This window comes from Oncorhynchus keta, chromosome 12, assembly GCF_023373465.1.
Source record: "Oncorhynchus keta strain PuntledgeMale-10-30-2019 chromosome 12, Oket_V2, whole genome shotgun sequence".
Taxonomy (NCBI): Eukaryota; Metazoa; Chordata; class Actinopteri; order Salmoniformes; family Salmonidae; genus Oncorhynchus; species Oncorhynchus keta.
This window is the reverse complement of record NC_068432.1, coordinates 34,141,656-34,154,362: the sequence shown is the minus strand read 5'-3', so window position 1 is coordinate 34,154,362 and position 12,707 is coordinate 34,141,656. Positions and strand designations below refer to the sequence as shown.

The following is a 12,707-nucleotide window of genomic DNA, read 5'->3' as shown; positions in this document are numbered from 1 at the left end:
CCAATAAGATCATTGAGACAGTCCGTGTTGTGTGGTGTACTGCCAAGCTGTGTAGTTGCTACTTCTCCATTAGATGGCGCCGTTGCAGCTACATAGCAGCGAGCCATTGCAACACGAGATTGACAATGCATAAAGTGAACGAAATGCTAAGGAAGTGCACACTTCTGGAGAAGGGTAGAAAATCGGAAGCAGACCTTATAAATTGACTCAGTGATAGGGCCTTAACTCAAGTGTTTACTGCTAAACATCCCATGGTCATCAAAGAGCCATCCTCTGTCTAGTTCTGGGACTATTTTTATTATTATTACATGTTGGAACAAGTATATATAAATAATATACAAAGGACAATTGGGCTAGGGGGTACAATATCACATTACACAAGGACCTTAAGGGACATACATACACTTAGAATTCTAACAGCTTTTTTGTTAGCAGGCCCTACACCCAAACAAGGGCACTGCGTTCATCCACCTCTGGCCTGCTCGCCTCCCTACCACTGAGGAAGTACAGTTCCCGCTCAGCCCAGTCAAAACTGTTCGCTGCTCTGGCCCCCCAATGGTGGAACAAACTCCCTCACGACGCCAGGACAGCGGAGTCAATCACCACCTTCCGGAGACACCTGAAACCCCACCTCTTTAAGGAATACCTAGGATAAGTAACCCTTCTCACCCCCCTTTAAGATTTAGATGCACTATTGTAAAGTGACTGTTCCACTGGATGTCATAAGGTGAATGCACCAATTTGTAAGTCGCTCTGGATAAGAGCGTCTGCTAAATGACTTAAATGTAAATGTTAAATGTAATTGTCTTAAAATATAGTTACATTTATTTTTGTAATGTAAGAAAATGTGGTGTTGTTTGTAAATTTACATTTGTGAATATGAAATCTGGCCAAAAGAATAATTTAATTAATTACATAAAATTGTTTCAGCTTATTTCTATCATAGGTAAAGAATCCAAGCAGTACATCTCTCCACAATAGTGTAAAATCTTCATAAATGTGTTCAATTATAAATCTACTGATGTCTTGACACAGTTTTCAATGCCAGAAAAATAATACAATACCAGAAAAAGATGCAGCACCATTTCTGGGTGGGCATTACAAAAGGTAGAATTTGAGTAACCTCAGCTGCAGGGAATAACAGGGAGGGACAGCCTCAGCAGTCAGCTGGCTCAGGCACCAGGACAACAGGAAGAAGAGGGATCAGACGAGCAGAAGCACCAGCAGTAATACCACATACGTCTGCTGTTTGGATGCTGTTTGATGAGAGAGTAACTGGGGATGCAGCACAAAGGAATCCCTCAGCAGATGTCATAATGGAGGTCTGATCCTATTTGGAGGAGCCCCTCCTCCAAAGATCTGCAGATCCTCTGAGCTGGTGGAAGAACAAGGCCTCTGTCTACCCACTGCTTACTAAAGTCATGACAGGGAGACTCTGCATAGTGGCCACATCCATTCCCTCTGAGAGGGTCTTCTCGAAAACGGGACAAATAAACTAACTGTCATGCAATATGCATGCAATATGCTTTGTGGACTGAACCAGACAGAGGTTGCTATCCAGTTTTGTGGCAAAACAAAGATGCGGTTGAATTGATTCTGCCACGGTCTTATTGTCTCGGCCTTAGGCCTATATATCACTGTCGCAGGGCATATGAATTAACAGGATTTATAGAGCAAACACAGTTATCACAACAGAGATAGTAATATGGCTTTTTTCTGGCTTCCTCTGTGATTTTTACCCACGCATCACTACTGCAGCAGTCTAAAAAAATTGAACAGAAAAGGGAATAGTCTGAAATTGGAGTGTAGGATACGTTTATAAATGATAATACATCGTTTCTTGGTGGGATGCGTTTATTGGGTAATTGGGTAATGATGCCCGTTTGAGGTGTTGGAAAATGTGAAGTATGCGCTGGGAAAAGTTGTCTAGAGTGACCAGGTGTGGTCTTATTTTGATTAATGATATTTCTGAAGAAAAGAGGAAGATTGCAGTGGGCATCACAAGAATCCGAACAACAGAAGTATTGTGCTTTAAACTTCGGAGCCAAGCACCCATCAAAGGAGTCATTTCAGGAGTAACGACGGATGCTCAGGTTGAATACCTGAAGAGGATTCTTGTGGTTGGTGCCCGGCGTCTGACCCGCTGGGTGAATGGAGACAAATAAGTATGTCGGCCCTGTTTTTTAAATGTTTTATAAAGAGCACCTATCTATGCAAAGATTGGTTATGTATACAGCTTTGTAAAAATGTTTAAGGATTTGGCCATGTTTCAAGTGTGTGCAGACGGACGGAGTATGCTGAAGAATGGTGTATAGATGGACGATCGGTGTTGCAATTGTGTTGGGGTCATGTTCCTGGTGTGGGTGGGGTTATATCCTTCCTGTTTGGCCCTGTCCGGGGGTGTCCTAGGATGGGGCCACAATGTCTCCTGACCCCTCCTGTCTCAGCCTCCAGTATTTATGCTGCAGTAGTTTGTGTGTGGGGGGCTAGGGTCAGTTTGTTATATCAGGAGTACTTCTCCTGTCCTATTCAGTGTCCTGGGTGAATTTAAGCTTGCTCTCTCTAATTCTCTCTTTCAGAGGACCTGAGCCCTAGGACCATGCCTCAGGACTACCTGACATGATGACTCCTTGCTGTGGCTATTTAAGACTTGAAAGTGCTAGACTACTGGCGACGGAAGCCTGCCCACCCTCCCATCTCAGATTCGTTTATATTTTTAACAGAAAGTTGTAAGATTCGTTTTTTTTGTTCAGTTTTTGGGTGATCCTGTTTCCATCCCGATTAGTAAAATGTGCGAACGTCAATATAACGTTACCATAGAAGTCTGAATTTAACACGATCTAGTCAGCAAACTTTGTTTCCAGGCTGACTGACCGGGTCCTATGGTACGTTTTTTTTTGTTGTATTTTTATATCCGGCTAACTAACGTTAACTAGTAACTGGGCGATTCGACTATTAAGATAATGTTAAAGTACACACACGACTAGATAGCTATGTAACGGTTAATCTACAGGATGTAGTTAGCTAGGCTTTTGTCTAGGGGAATTCTTGACAACCTGGAACCACAGTAACGATGTAAGTTAGCTAGCTATGTAGCTAACTGTTAGCTAGCTAGCCAACAGTCTTGGTAAAACAATGGATTTGCTAGCGGAGGTCCCTAAAAAAGGAGCTTTCACGGCTAGCTAGCATTCACATAAAGTCAGCTAGCCAGACCAGAGTTAGCAAGTTAGATCCAGATAAATGGCTAGATAACTATTCAGTAGCTGTAGTGTAAGTATTGCTTTCTGTGTTTAACTAGTAGTTAAGATTCCGCTTGCTAGCTAACGTTAGTTAACATGAAACGGCTTTGAACTTTTGATGACAAGCTAACGTTAGCAGGTTAGACTTGTCATTGGCCCCATATATTATTGTTGGCTAACTATTTACCCTAGTTTAAGAACCGGATTTGTTGTGTATTTTTTTGGCTTGTTATAAACTGAGTTTCAAACAAACTAGCTAGCTAGTTATGATGGCACCCATATGTATGGGTTTTGAAGTCTAACCTGCTAGCCTGTCATCAAAATGTATTAGTCACCTGCGCCGAATACAACAGGTGTAGTAGACCTTCCAGTGAAATGCTTACTTATGAGCCCCTAACAAACAGTGCAGTTAAAAAAAAAATACGGATAAAAGTAATTAAAGAGCAGCAGTAAAAAAAATATATATATACAGGGGGGTGCTGGTACAGAGTCAATGAGCCAGTTCACCGATTAATTTAATTAACAGTGAGGGAAAATATTATTTGATCCCCTACTGATTTTGTACGTTTGCCCACTGACAAAGAAATGATCAGTCTAATTCTTTATGGTAAGTTTATTTGAACAGTGAGAGACAGAATAACAACAAAAATCCAGAAAAACGCATGTCAACAATGTTATAAATTGATTTGCATTTTAAAACCCTTGTTGACAATCAGAGGTCAGACGTATCTTGTAGTGTCCATCAGGTTTGCACACATCTCAGGAGGGATTTTGTCCCACTCCTCTTTGCAGATCTTCTCCAAGTCATTAAGGTTTCGAGGTTGACTTTTGGCAACTCGAACCTTCAGCTCCCTACACAGATTTTCTATGGGATTAAGGTCTGGAGACCGGCTAGGCCACTCCAGGACCTTAATGTGCTTCTTCTTGAGCCACTCCTTTGTTGCCTTGGCCGTGTGTTTTGGGTCATTGTCATGCTGGAATACCCATCCACGACCCATTTTCAATGCCCTTGGCTTAGGGAAGGAGGTTCTCACCCAAGAATTGACGGTACATGGCCCCGTCCATCGTCCCTTTGATGCAGTGAGGTTGTCCTGTCCCCTTAGCAGAAAAACACCCCCAAAGCATAATGTTACCACCTCCATGTTTGACGGTGAGGATGGTGTTCTTGGGGTAGTAAGGCAGCATTCCTCCTCCTCCAAACACGGCGAGTTGATTTAATGCCAAAGAGCTCCATTTTGGTCTCATCTGACCACAACACTTTCACCCAGTTGTCCTCTGAATCATTCAGATGTTCATTGGCAAACTTCAGACGGGCATGTATGTGTGCTTTCTTGAGCACGGGGACCTTGTGGGCACTGCAGGATTTCAGCCCTTCACGGCGTACCAATTGTTTTCTTGGTGACTATGGTCCCCGCTGCCTTCAGATCATTGACAAGATCCTCCCGTGTAGTTCTGGGCTGATTCCTCACCGTTATCATGATCATTGCAACTCCATGAGGTGAGATCTTGCATGGAGCCCCAGGCCGAGGGAGATTGACAGTTCTTTTGTGTTTCTTCCATTTGCAAATAATCACACCAACGGTTGTCACCTTCTCACCAAGCTGCTTGGCGATGATCTTGTAGCCCATTCCAGCCTTGTGTAGGTCTACAATCTTGTCCCTGACATCCTTGGCGAGCTCTTTGGTCTTGGCCATGGTGGAGAGTTTGGAATCTGATTGATTGCTTCTGTGGACAGGTGTCTTATATACAGGTAACAAGCTGAGATTAGGAGCACTCCCTTTAAGAGTGTGCTCCTAATCTCAGCTCGTTACCTGTATAAAAGACACCTGGGAGCCAGAGATCTTTCTGATTGATACTTATTTCCCCTCATTAAAATGCAAATCAATTTATAAAATTTTTTACATGTTTTTCTGGATTTTTTTTCATTATTATTTATTCTGTTGTTATTCTGTCTCTCACTGTTCAAATAAACCTACCATTAAAATTATAGATGGATAATTTCTTTGTCAGTGGGCAAATGTACAAAATCAGCAGGGGATCAAATACTTTCCCCCCTCACTGTAGGTAGATTTAATCAGTGACTATGCATAGATGACAACAGAGTGGTGTAGAGGGGAGGGGGGGGGCAATGCAAATAGTTTAGGTAGCCATTTGACTAGATGTTCAGGAGTCTTATGGTTTGGGGGTAGAAGCTGTTTAGAAGCCTCTTGGACCTAGACGTGGCGCTCCGGTACCGCTTGCCGTGTGGTAGCAGAGAGAACAGTCTATGACTAGGGTGGTGGAGTCTTTGACAATTATTAGGGCCTTCCTCTGACACCGCCTGGTATAGAGGTCCTGGATGGCAGGAAGCTTGGACCCAGTGATATACTGGGCTGTTCGCACTACCATCTGTAGTGCCTTGCGGTCAGAGGCTGAGCAGTTGCCATACCAGGCAGTGATGCAACAAGTCAGGTTGCTCTCGATGGTGCAGCTGTAGCACCTTTTGAGGATCTGAGGACCCGTGCCGAATCTTTTCAGTCTCCTGAGGGGGAATCGATTTTGTCGTGCCCGCTTCACGACCGTCATGGTGTGCTTTGGCAAGGCATTATTGTGGTCCTTCTGTGGCTCAGTTGGTAGAGCATGGCGCTTGTAACGCCAGGGTAGTGGGTTCGATTCCCGGGACCACCCATACGTAGAATGTATGCACACATGACTGTAAGTCGCTTTGGATAAAAGCGTCAGCTAAATGGCATATATTATTATTATTATTATTATATTATTATGGTGGTCTGCTTAAAACATGTTGCTATTACACACTCGGACAGGGAGAGGTTGAAAATGTCAGTGAAGACACTTGCATGTTGGTCAGCGCATGCTCGCAGTACACGTCCTGATAATCCGTCTGGCCCTGCGGCCTTGTGAATGTTGACCTGTCTAAAGGTCTTACTCACATCGGCTCTGGAGAGCATGATCACACTCGTGTCGTGTCACTGGGCAGCTCTCGGTTGTTCTTCCCTTGGTAGTCCATAATAGTTTTCAAGCCCTGCCACATCCGACGAGCGTCAGAGCCGGTGTAGTACGATTCGATCTTAGTCCTGTATTGATGCTTTGCCTGTTTAATGGTTTGTCAGAGGGCATAGCGGGATTTCTTATAAGCTTCCGAGTCCCGCTCCTTGAAAGCGGCAGCTCTAGCCTTTAGCTCAGTGTGGATGCTGCCTGTAATCCATGGCTTCTGGTTGGGGTATGTACGTATGGTCACTGTGGGGACGACGTCATCGATGCACTTATTGATGAAGTCAATGACAGATGTAGTGTACTCCTCAATGCCATTGGAGGAATCCCGGAACATATTCCAGTCTGTGCTAGAAAAACAGTCCTGTAGCTTAGCATCTGCTTCATCTGACCACTTTTTTTTGTTGATCTAGTCACGGGTGCTTCCTGCTTTAATTTTTGCTTGTTAACAGGATTGAGGGGAATGGAATTATGGTCAGATTTGCCAAATGGAGGGCGAGGGAGAGCTTTGTATGCATCTCTGTGTGTGGAGTAAAGGTGGTTTAGAGTTCTTTTCCCTCTGGTTGCACATTTAACATGCTGATAGAAATTTGGTAAAACTGATTTAAGTTTCCCTGCATTAAAGTCCTCGGCTACTAGGAGCGCCACCTCTGGGTGAGCGTTTTCTTGTTTGCTTATGGCAGTTTCATGTTAACTAGCTAGCTAACGGAATCTAACTACTAACGTTAGTTAAACACAGAAAGCAATACTTGCAATTTATTTGGGGTGCCTGATTGATATCAGCTGTGAAGTCCATCATTGTAGCTAATGACTTAAATTTGGACTGTTTTGACTCACAGGAAGAGATGTCAGGAGTAAGTGCGGTGAGCTCGGCGTTGCCTGCGGCTACAACCCGTACCACCTCATTCAAGGGCTCCTGCCCCAGCTCGAAGTATGTGAAGCTGAACGTGGGCGGGGCGCTCTACTACACCACCATGCAGACCCTTACCAAGCAGGACACCATGCTCAAGGCCATGTTCAGCGGTAGGATGGAGGTTCTCACAGACAGCGAAGGTATTGATGATGACAAGGGTTGACTGCACCAAGGGTTTCCCAAACCTTTGTCCAATGCCAAGTCTTGGCACTCCATGTTCCTTCATGCTGCATAGGATACGATTCTCCCAGGCTAGCTGCCCTTGCATGCCTCCCATCATGTCTTCTGAGATGACGCTATATGACGCACAGTCTACTATCTCCACTCTGTTGTCCCTGCCACTTCTCAATGTAATGAGCCCTGTCCTCTGCTGCAGGCTGGATCCTTATTGACAGGTGTGGGAAGCACTTTGGGACCATTCTGAACTACCTGCGTGATGGTGCTGTACCTCTGCCTGAGATCCGGAGAGAGGTGGAAGAGCTCCTGGCAGAGGCCAAATATTACCTGGTGCAGGGGTTAGCTGACGAGTGCCATGCTGCCTTACAGGTATTGTGTATCACCTTAACATACTGTAAACACTTACCTGTAATTATTCTCTCTCTTGGTGTCTCTCCTTCTCTGTGTGCTTGTGTGGCCCATCATGCCATCATTGAATTATTTGTGTCCTGTTTTCCTCCATGCGTTCAGAACAAAGATATGTATGAGCCCTTCTGTAAAGTGCCCTTGGTCACTTCATCAAAGGAAGAACAGAGACTCATATCTACCTCCAACAAGGTTAAAAGAAAAATCACAATTTACATGTATGATTAGACAGACATGTCACAGTATTGTATTCTGTTTGTTTCTCAACACTGACTGCCTCTGTGTCTTTTAATTTTGTATTACAGCCCACAGTCAAGCTGTTATACAACAGGAGCAACAACAAGTACTCTTACACCAGGCAAGCTAAACATTGCATATGATTGTGGGGAAAATACTTATAATGAGCTCATCACTGTGTTTCTTAAATGTATGTGTGAAGGGGATTGTATCAATACATTTAACTTGTATAGCACTATTCATTACAGAAAATAATATCAAAGTGCATAAAAAGTGAAACAAATATACTTAAATTGATGGAGATTAAATGTTTCTATTTGGCTTTTGCTAAATGGCTGGGAGTTGAGGCACTTTGGATTGGAAAGACAGTGTAGCTCCAGCGGAGGGAGCGTCTATGTTTCTCACTGGCTGTACCAAAGACAGTCTGACAAACGGGCCCGGAGCTCTTCATCAGTGCACCACATTTGCTTCTCCGGTCAGATTTTTACCACCAGTAAGCCAACCAACATTATCACCACCAGTAACTATACCAGCCAACCAACATTATCACCACCAGTAACTATACCAGCCAACCAACATTATCACCACCAGTAACTATACCAGCCAACCAACATTATCACCACCAGTAACTATACCAGCCAACCAACATTATCACCACCAGTAACTATACCAGCCAACCAACATTATCACCACCAGTAACTATACCAGCCAACCAACATTATCACCACCAGTAACTATACCAGCCAACCAACATTATCACCACCAGTAACTATACCAGCCAACCAACATTATCACCACCAGTAACTATACCAGCCAACCAACATTATCACCACCAGTAACTATACCAGCCAACCAACATTATCACCACCAGTAACTATACCAGCCAACCAACATTATCACCACCAGTAACTATACCAGCCAACCAACATTATCACCACCAGTAACTATACCAGCCAACCAACATTATCACCACCAGTAACTATACCAGCCAACCAACATTATCACCACCAGTAGCTATACCAGCCAACCAACATTATCACCACCAGTAACTATACCAGCCAACCAACATTATCACCACCAGTAACTATACCAGCCAACCAACATTATCACCACCAGTAACTATACCAGCCAACCAACATTATCACCACCAGTAACTATACCAGTCAACCAACATTATCACCACCAGTAACTATACCAGCCAACCAACATTATCACCACCAGTAACTATACCAGCCAACCAACATTATCACCACCAGTAACTATACCAGCCAACCAACATTATCACCACCAGTAACTATACCAGCCAACCAACATTATCACCACCAGTAACTATACCAGCCAACCAACATTATCACCACCAGTAACTATACCAGCCAACCAACATTATCACCACCAGTAACTATACCAGCCAACCAACATTATCACCACCAGTAACTATACCAGCCAACCAACATTATCACCACCAGTAACTATACCAGCCAACCAACATTATCAGTATCCTCCATAGGACCTGGTCCTCCATTGAGGAACATGTAGCACCCACCTGGGTGATGCAACAGCTGCTGAAAAGAGCACGAAAAGCCACCACATCTTGGCAGTGGTTAAGAACAGTCCCTGAGCCTCTTCTGCCATCTCTAGACACAGCATGCGGTACTTGTTGTAATTCTTCCCGACAGATGAAACAATTAAGCCGGGCCGCATTATATGAATCCAAACAGCTAATGTTAGCTAGCTAGCAAGATAAACTTTTCATCCCAATTCTGAAAATCAGAGTCAAGACCACAAGATGTAAGTGATCAACCCCCAGAGCAGTCGTGTATAGCGATTTAAACCGATTGACAACCATACATTAACATCTGGTGTCATTACCTTTTCACAGCAACTCCGATGACAACATGCTGAAAAACATAGAGCTGTTTGACAAGCTCTCTCTGCGGTTCAACGGACGTGTGCTCTTCATCAAGGACGTGATCGGGGATGAGATCTGCTGCTGGTCGTTCTATGGGCAGGGCCGTAAGATCGCTGAGGTGTGCTGTACCTCCATAGTCTACGCCACAGAGAAGAAGCAAACCAAGGTAATTGGTTTCCCACAGCAAGAACACAGAAAATGTATGATATGAATGTTGCTTGCTCTGGCAAAAGCATAGACTAGTCTTGTCAGTGAGAAACCTTGTATTTGTACCCAGTGTGGTCGAAGCAGTATAGTCTTTCCTCAGGTGGAGTTCCCAGAGGCTCGTATCTATGAGGAGACACTCAACATCCTGCTGTATGAGTCTCAGGACGGGCGTGGTCCAGACAACGCTCTACTGGAGGCTACAGGGGGCGCTGCAGGCCGATCCCATCACCTGGATGAGGACGAGGAGCGGGAACTCATCGAGAGGGTGCGACGCATTCACATCAAACGCCCTGATGACCGCACCCACCACCACCAGTAACTATACCAGCCAACCAACATAATCACCACCACTAACTATACCAGCCAACCAACATTATCACCACCAGTAAGCCAACTAACATTATAGCCACCCGTAACTATACCAGCCAACCAACATTATCACCACCAGTAAGCCAACCAACATTGTCAGTATCTGCAGTGACTATTACTGACAGAGAACAATCACAATACCCACAAGTAATCTCATATCCTTGACATTGACCACAAGTGACCTCTGTGCTTCTGCATCACAGCCACTTATGAACTTTTGCCAGTCTCTAATCATGATTATAAACTGGGTGGTTCGAGCCCTGAATGCTGATTGGCTGACAGCCGTGGTATATCAGACCGTATACCATGGGTATGACAACATTTATTTTTACTCTAATTACGTTGGCAACCAGTTTATAATAGCAATAAAGCACCTCAGGGGTTTGTGGTATATGGCCATATACCACACCCCCTCATGCCTTATTGCTTAAGTAGAGCATGGTTTGGGTGTTAGTTTGTGTGTTGTCCCAAATGGCTGTATCATTTTTTTCTAAACCCTTCATAAGAGCTGTTCTTTTTATCAGTGGTCAAAGAAGACTTATTTGACCCCTGTATTACCATATGTTTTGTATATCTCATCTTTGTATGAATGTTGACATGTCCAGTAGGAGATCTGGTGCCTTAAATCTGTGGTCTTGTGCCTTAAGTCTGTGGGTGTAAGTGCAGCTTACAATCTGATTTACTTTATCATGTCACTACAACAAGCTTGGAAGTTCATGTATTCTCACAGAGTAGCTAGTTCAGGTCAATTGTATTTCAGTGATTATAGTAATACACTGTGTAACAATACCTTTTCCTACCACTTCAGTTTTTAGAGATGATTTATGAGAGAGAAAAGAAACCTGTACGCTGCTCTTGCTAGTGTGACTGTTCTTTATTAAGCTTTATATATTGTCCTCAAGGCCCTTTGTCAGAGCTTTTGTGAGTTTTTAATTTGCACCCTTATGTAGACATTGCTCCACCAACAACCGTTCAATGCATCGACTGGGGTTGGAGTGAAGGACAAATATATTCATTAGCTTGAATTGGTGATTTGCAAACTGTATCTCGAGGCGAAATAAATGTACCTATTTAGACGAGGTGCTGGCTAGCAGAGTAGAACATTGTCTGTCCAAACGTTGGATATTAGGTTATTAAATTATTGCATCTGAGCTCCTAGAGTGTGCGGCTCTCCTTTAATTTTTCAAATATGCCAACTGCATTTTATCATGTTTTAGAAATTTGGTTCTTCTATTTTCTGTATGTTCTCATTTCATCCAGCAGAGGGTGTTGTGTACAAAGACACTGAAAGTGTGCTAAGTTGTTGAAGTTACCCCTAGATGCTGATCTTGGGTCAGTTTTGTATTTCCCCCAAGAACGGATAAGGGTTGGGAAGCTGACCCTAGATATTTGCCTAGGGGAACTTTACCCCAGAGCAATGTTACAATTCAGGGGTGGGTTGTAAGTGGTGTGAATACGCCCACCTTTTATATTGTAGTCATGGATTAAGTATTTTTTGGGGCATCCTGAAGAACCTTTTGAGATGCTGGATGTGTAATTAAATGGATGCTATTGCTTCCTGTTTCAATAATTATTTGAGGGCGACGTTACAAGACAACTTGTTTGGAAGACCGATGGCAAGAGATTAAACCAAGCACATCCAGACAGCAAATAATGTCACAATTTTTAACACTTTTACCTGGGAAAGGATTGTCTTTTGCACTGTATTTAACATTTCTTACAATAAAGATTTTTATGAATACATTAGTTGGTTTTAATGTAAATATGGTACAGCATCTTTGTGAGAAAGTATACAAATGATGACACAGCCTATTGCTTCAAAATCAATTAGACTATTTTAACCATGTTGTTTATCTCTATAAAATATAGTGAAAATATCCCACCAAAAAAACTACATTTTACAAATGAGCCCTAATACAGTAATCACAACTGAGCCCATGTAGGTGATGTGTATCTTAATAACAGGTGAAGGTTTTGACAGAGTGGAACACCTGTAATTAATTTGGGATTTTCTCCACATTATGAACCATTTGTTGAGATTTCAGTTAAGATGAAGGGATTGTGAAATGGTCTTGGAGTTTTGGTAATATGTCAAACCCTTCTAGAGAGGATGCAGGTTCTCATTTATGATATAAGTCCCAAGATGCCTCAAACCTTGTAGAATCAGATTATTTGCCCAGTCTATTACTTTAAGTGCAAGAGATCCAGTTCAATTTTTAATCATTGGACAGGACTTTGAGTTGATTCCTGAGTAAATATA

The 12,707-nt window shown here is 43.2% G+C and overlaps 1 protein-coding gene across 3 annotated transcripts; it reads left to right on the top strand.

Annotated features, from left to right (window-relative positions):
• The first annotated feature begins 2,494 nt into the window (after positions 1 to 2,494).
• Positions 2,495 to 12,190, top strand: LOC118391404 (BTB/POZ domain-containing adapter for CUL3-mediated RhoA degradation protein 3). 3 transcript variants are annotated; one of them, XM_035782762.2, is made up of 7 exons: positions 2,495 to 2,885; positions 7,070 to 7,283; positions 7,520 to 7,689; positions 7,831 to 7,917; positions 8,031 to 8,083; positions 9,842 to 10,037; positions 10,179 to 12,190. In XM_035782762.2, exons 1-7 carry the CDS (start codon positions 2,883 to 2,885, stop codon positions 10,395 to 10,397), a joined length of 942 nt encoding a protein of 313 aa, XP_035638655.1. In that variant the 5' UTR covers positions 2,495 to 2,882; the 3' UTR covers positions 10,398 to 12,190. The 3 variants fall into 3 exon arrangements, with proteins under 3 accessions (XP_035638655.1, XP_035638656.1, XP_035638657.1); XM_035782763.2 differs by lacking the exon at positions 2,495 to 2,885 and adding an exon at positions 2,912 to 3,075; XM_035782764.2 differs by lacking the exon at positions 2,495 to 2,885 and adding an exon at positions 3,140 to 3,270.
• The last annotated feature ends 517 nt before the right edge of the window (positions 12,191 to 12,707 follow it).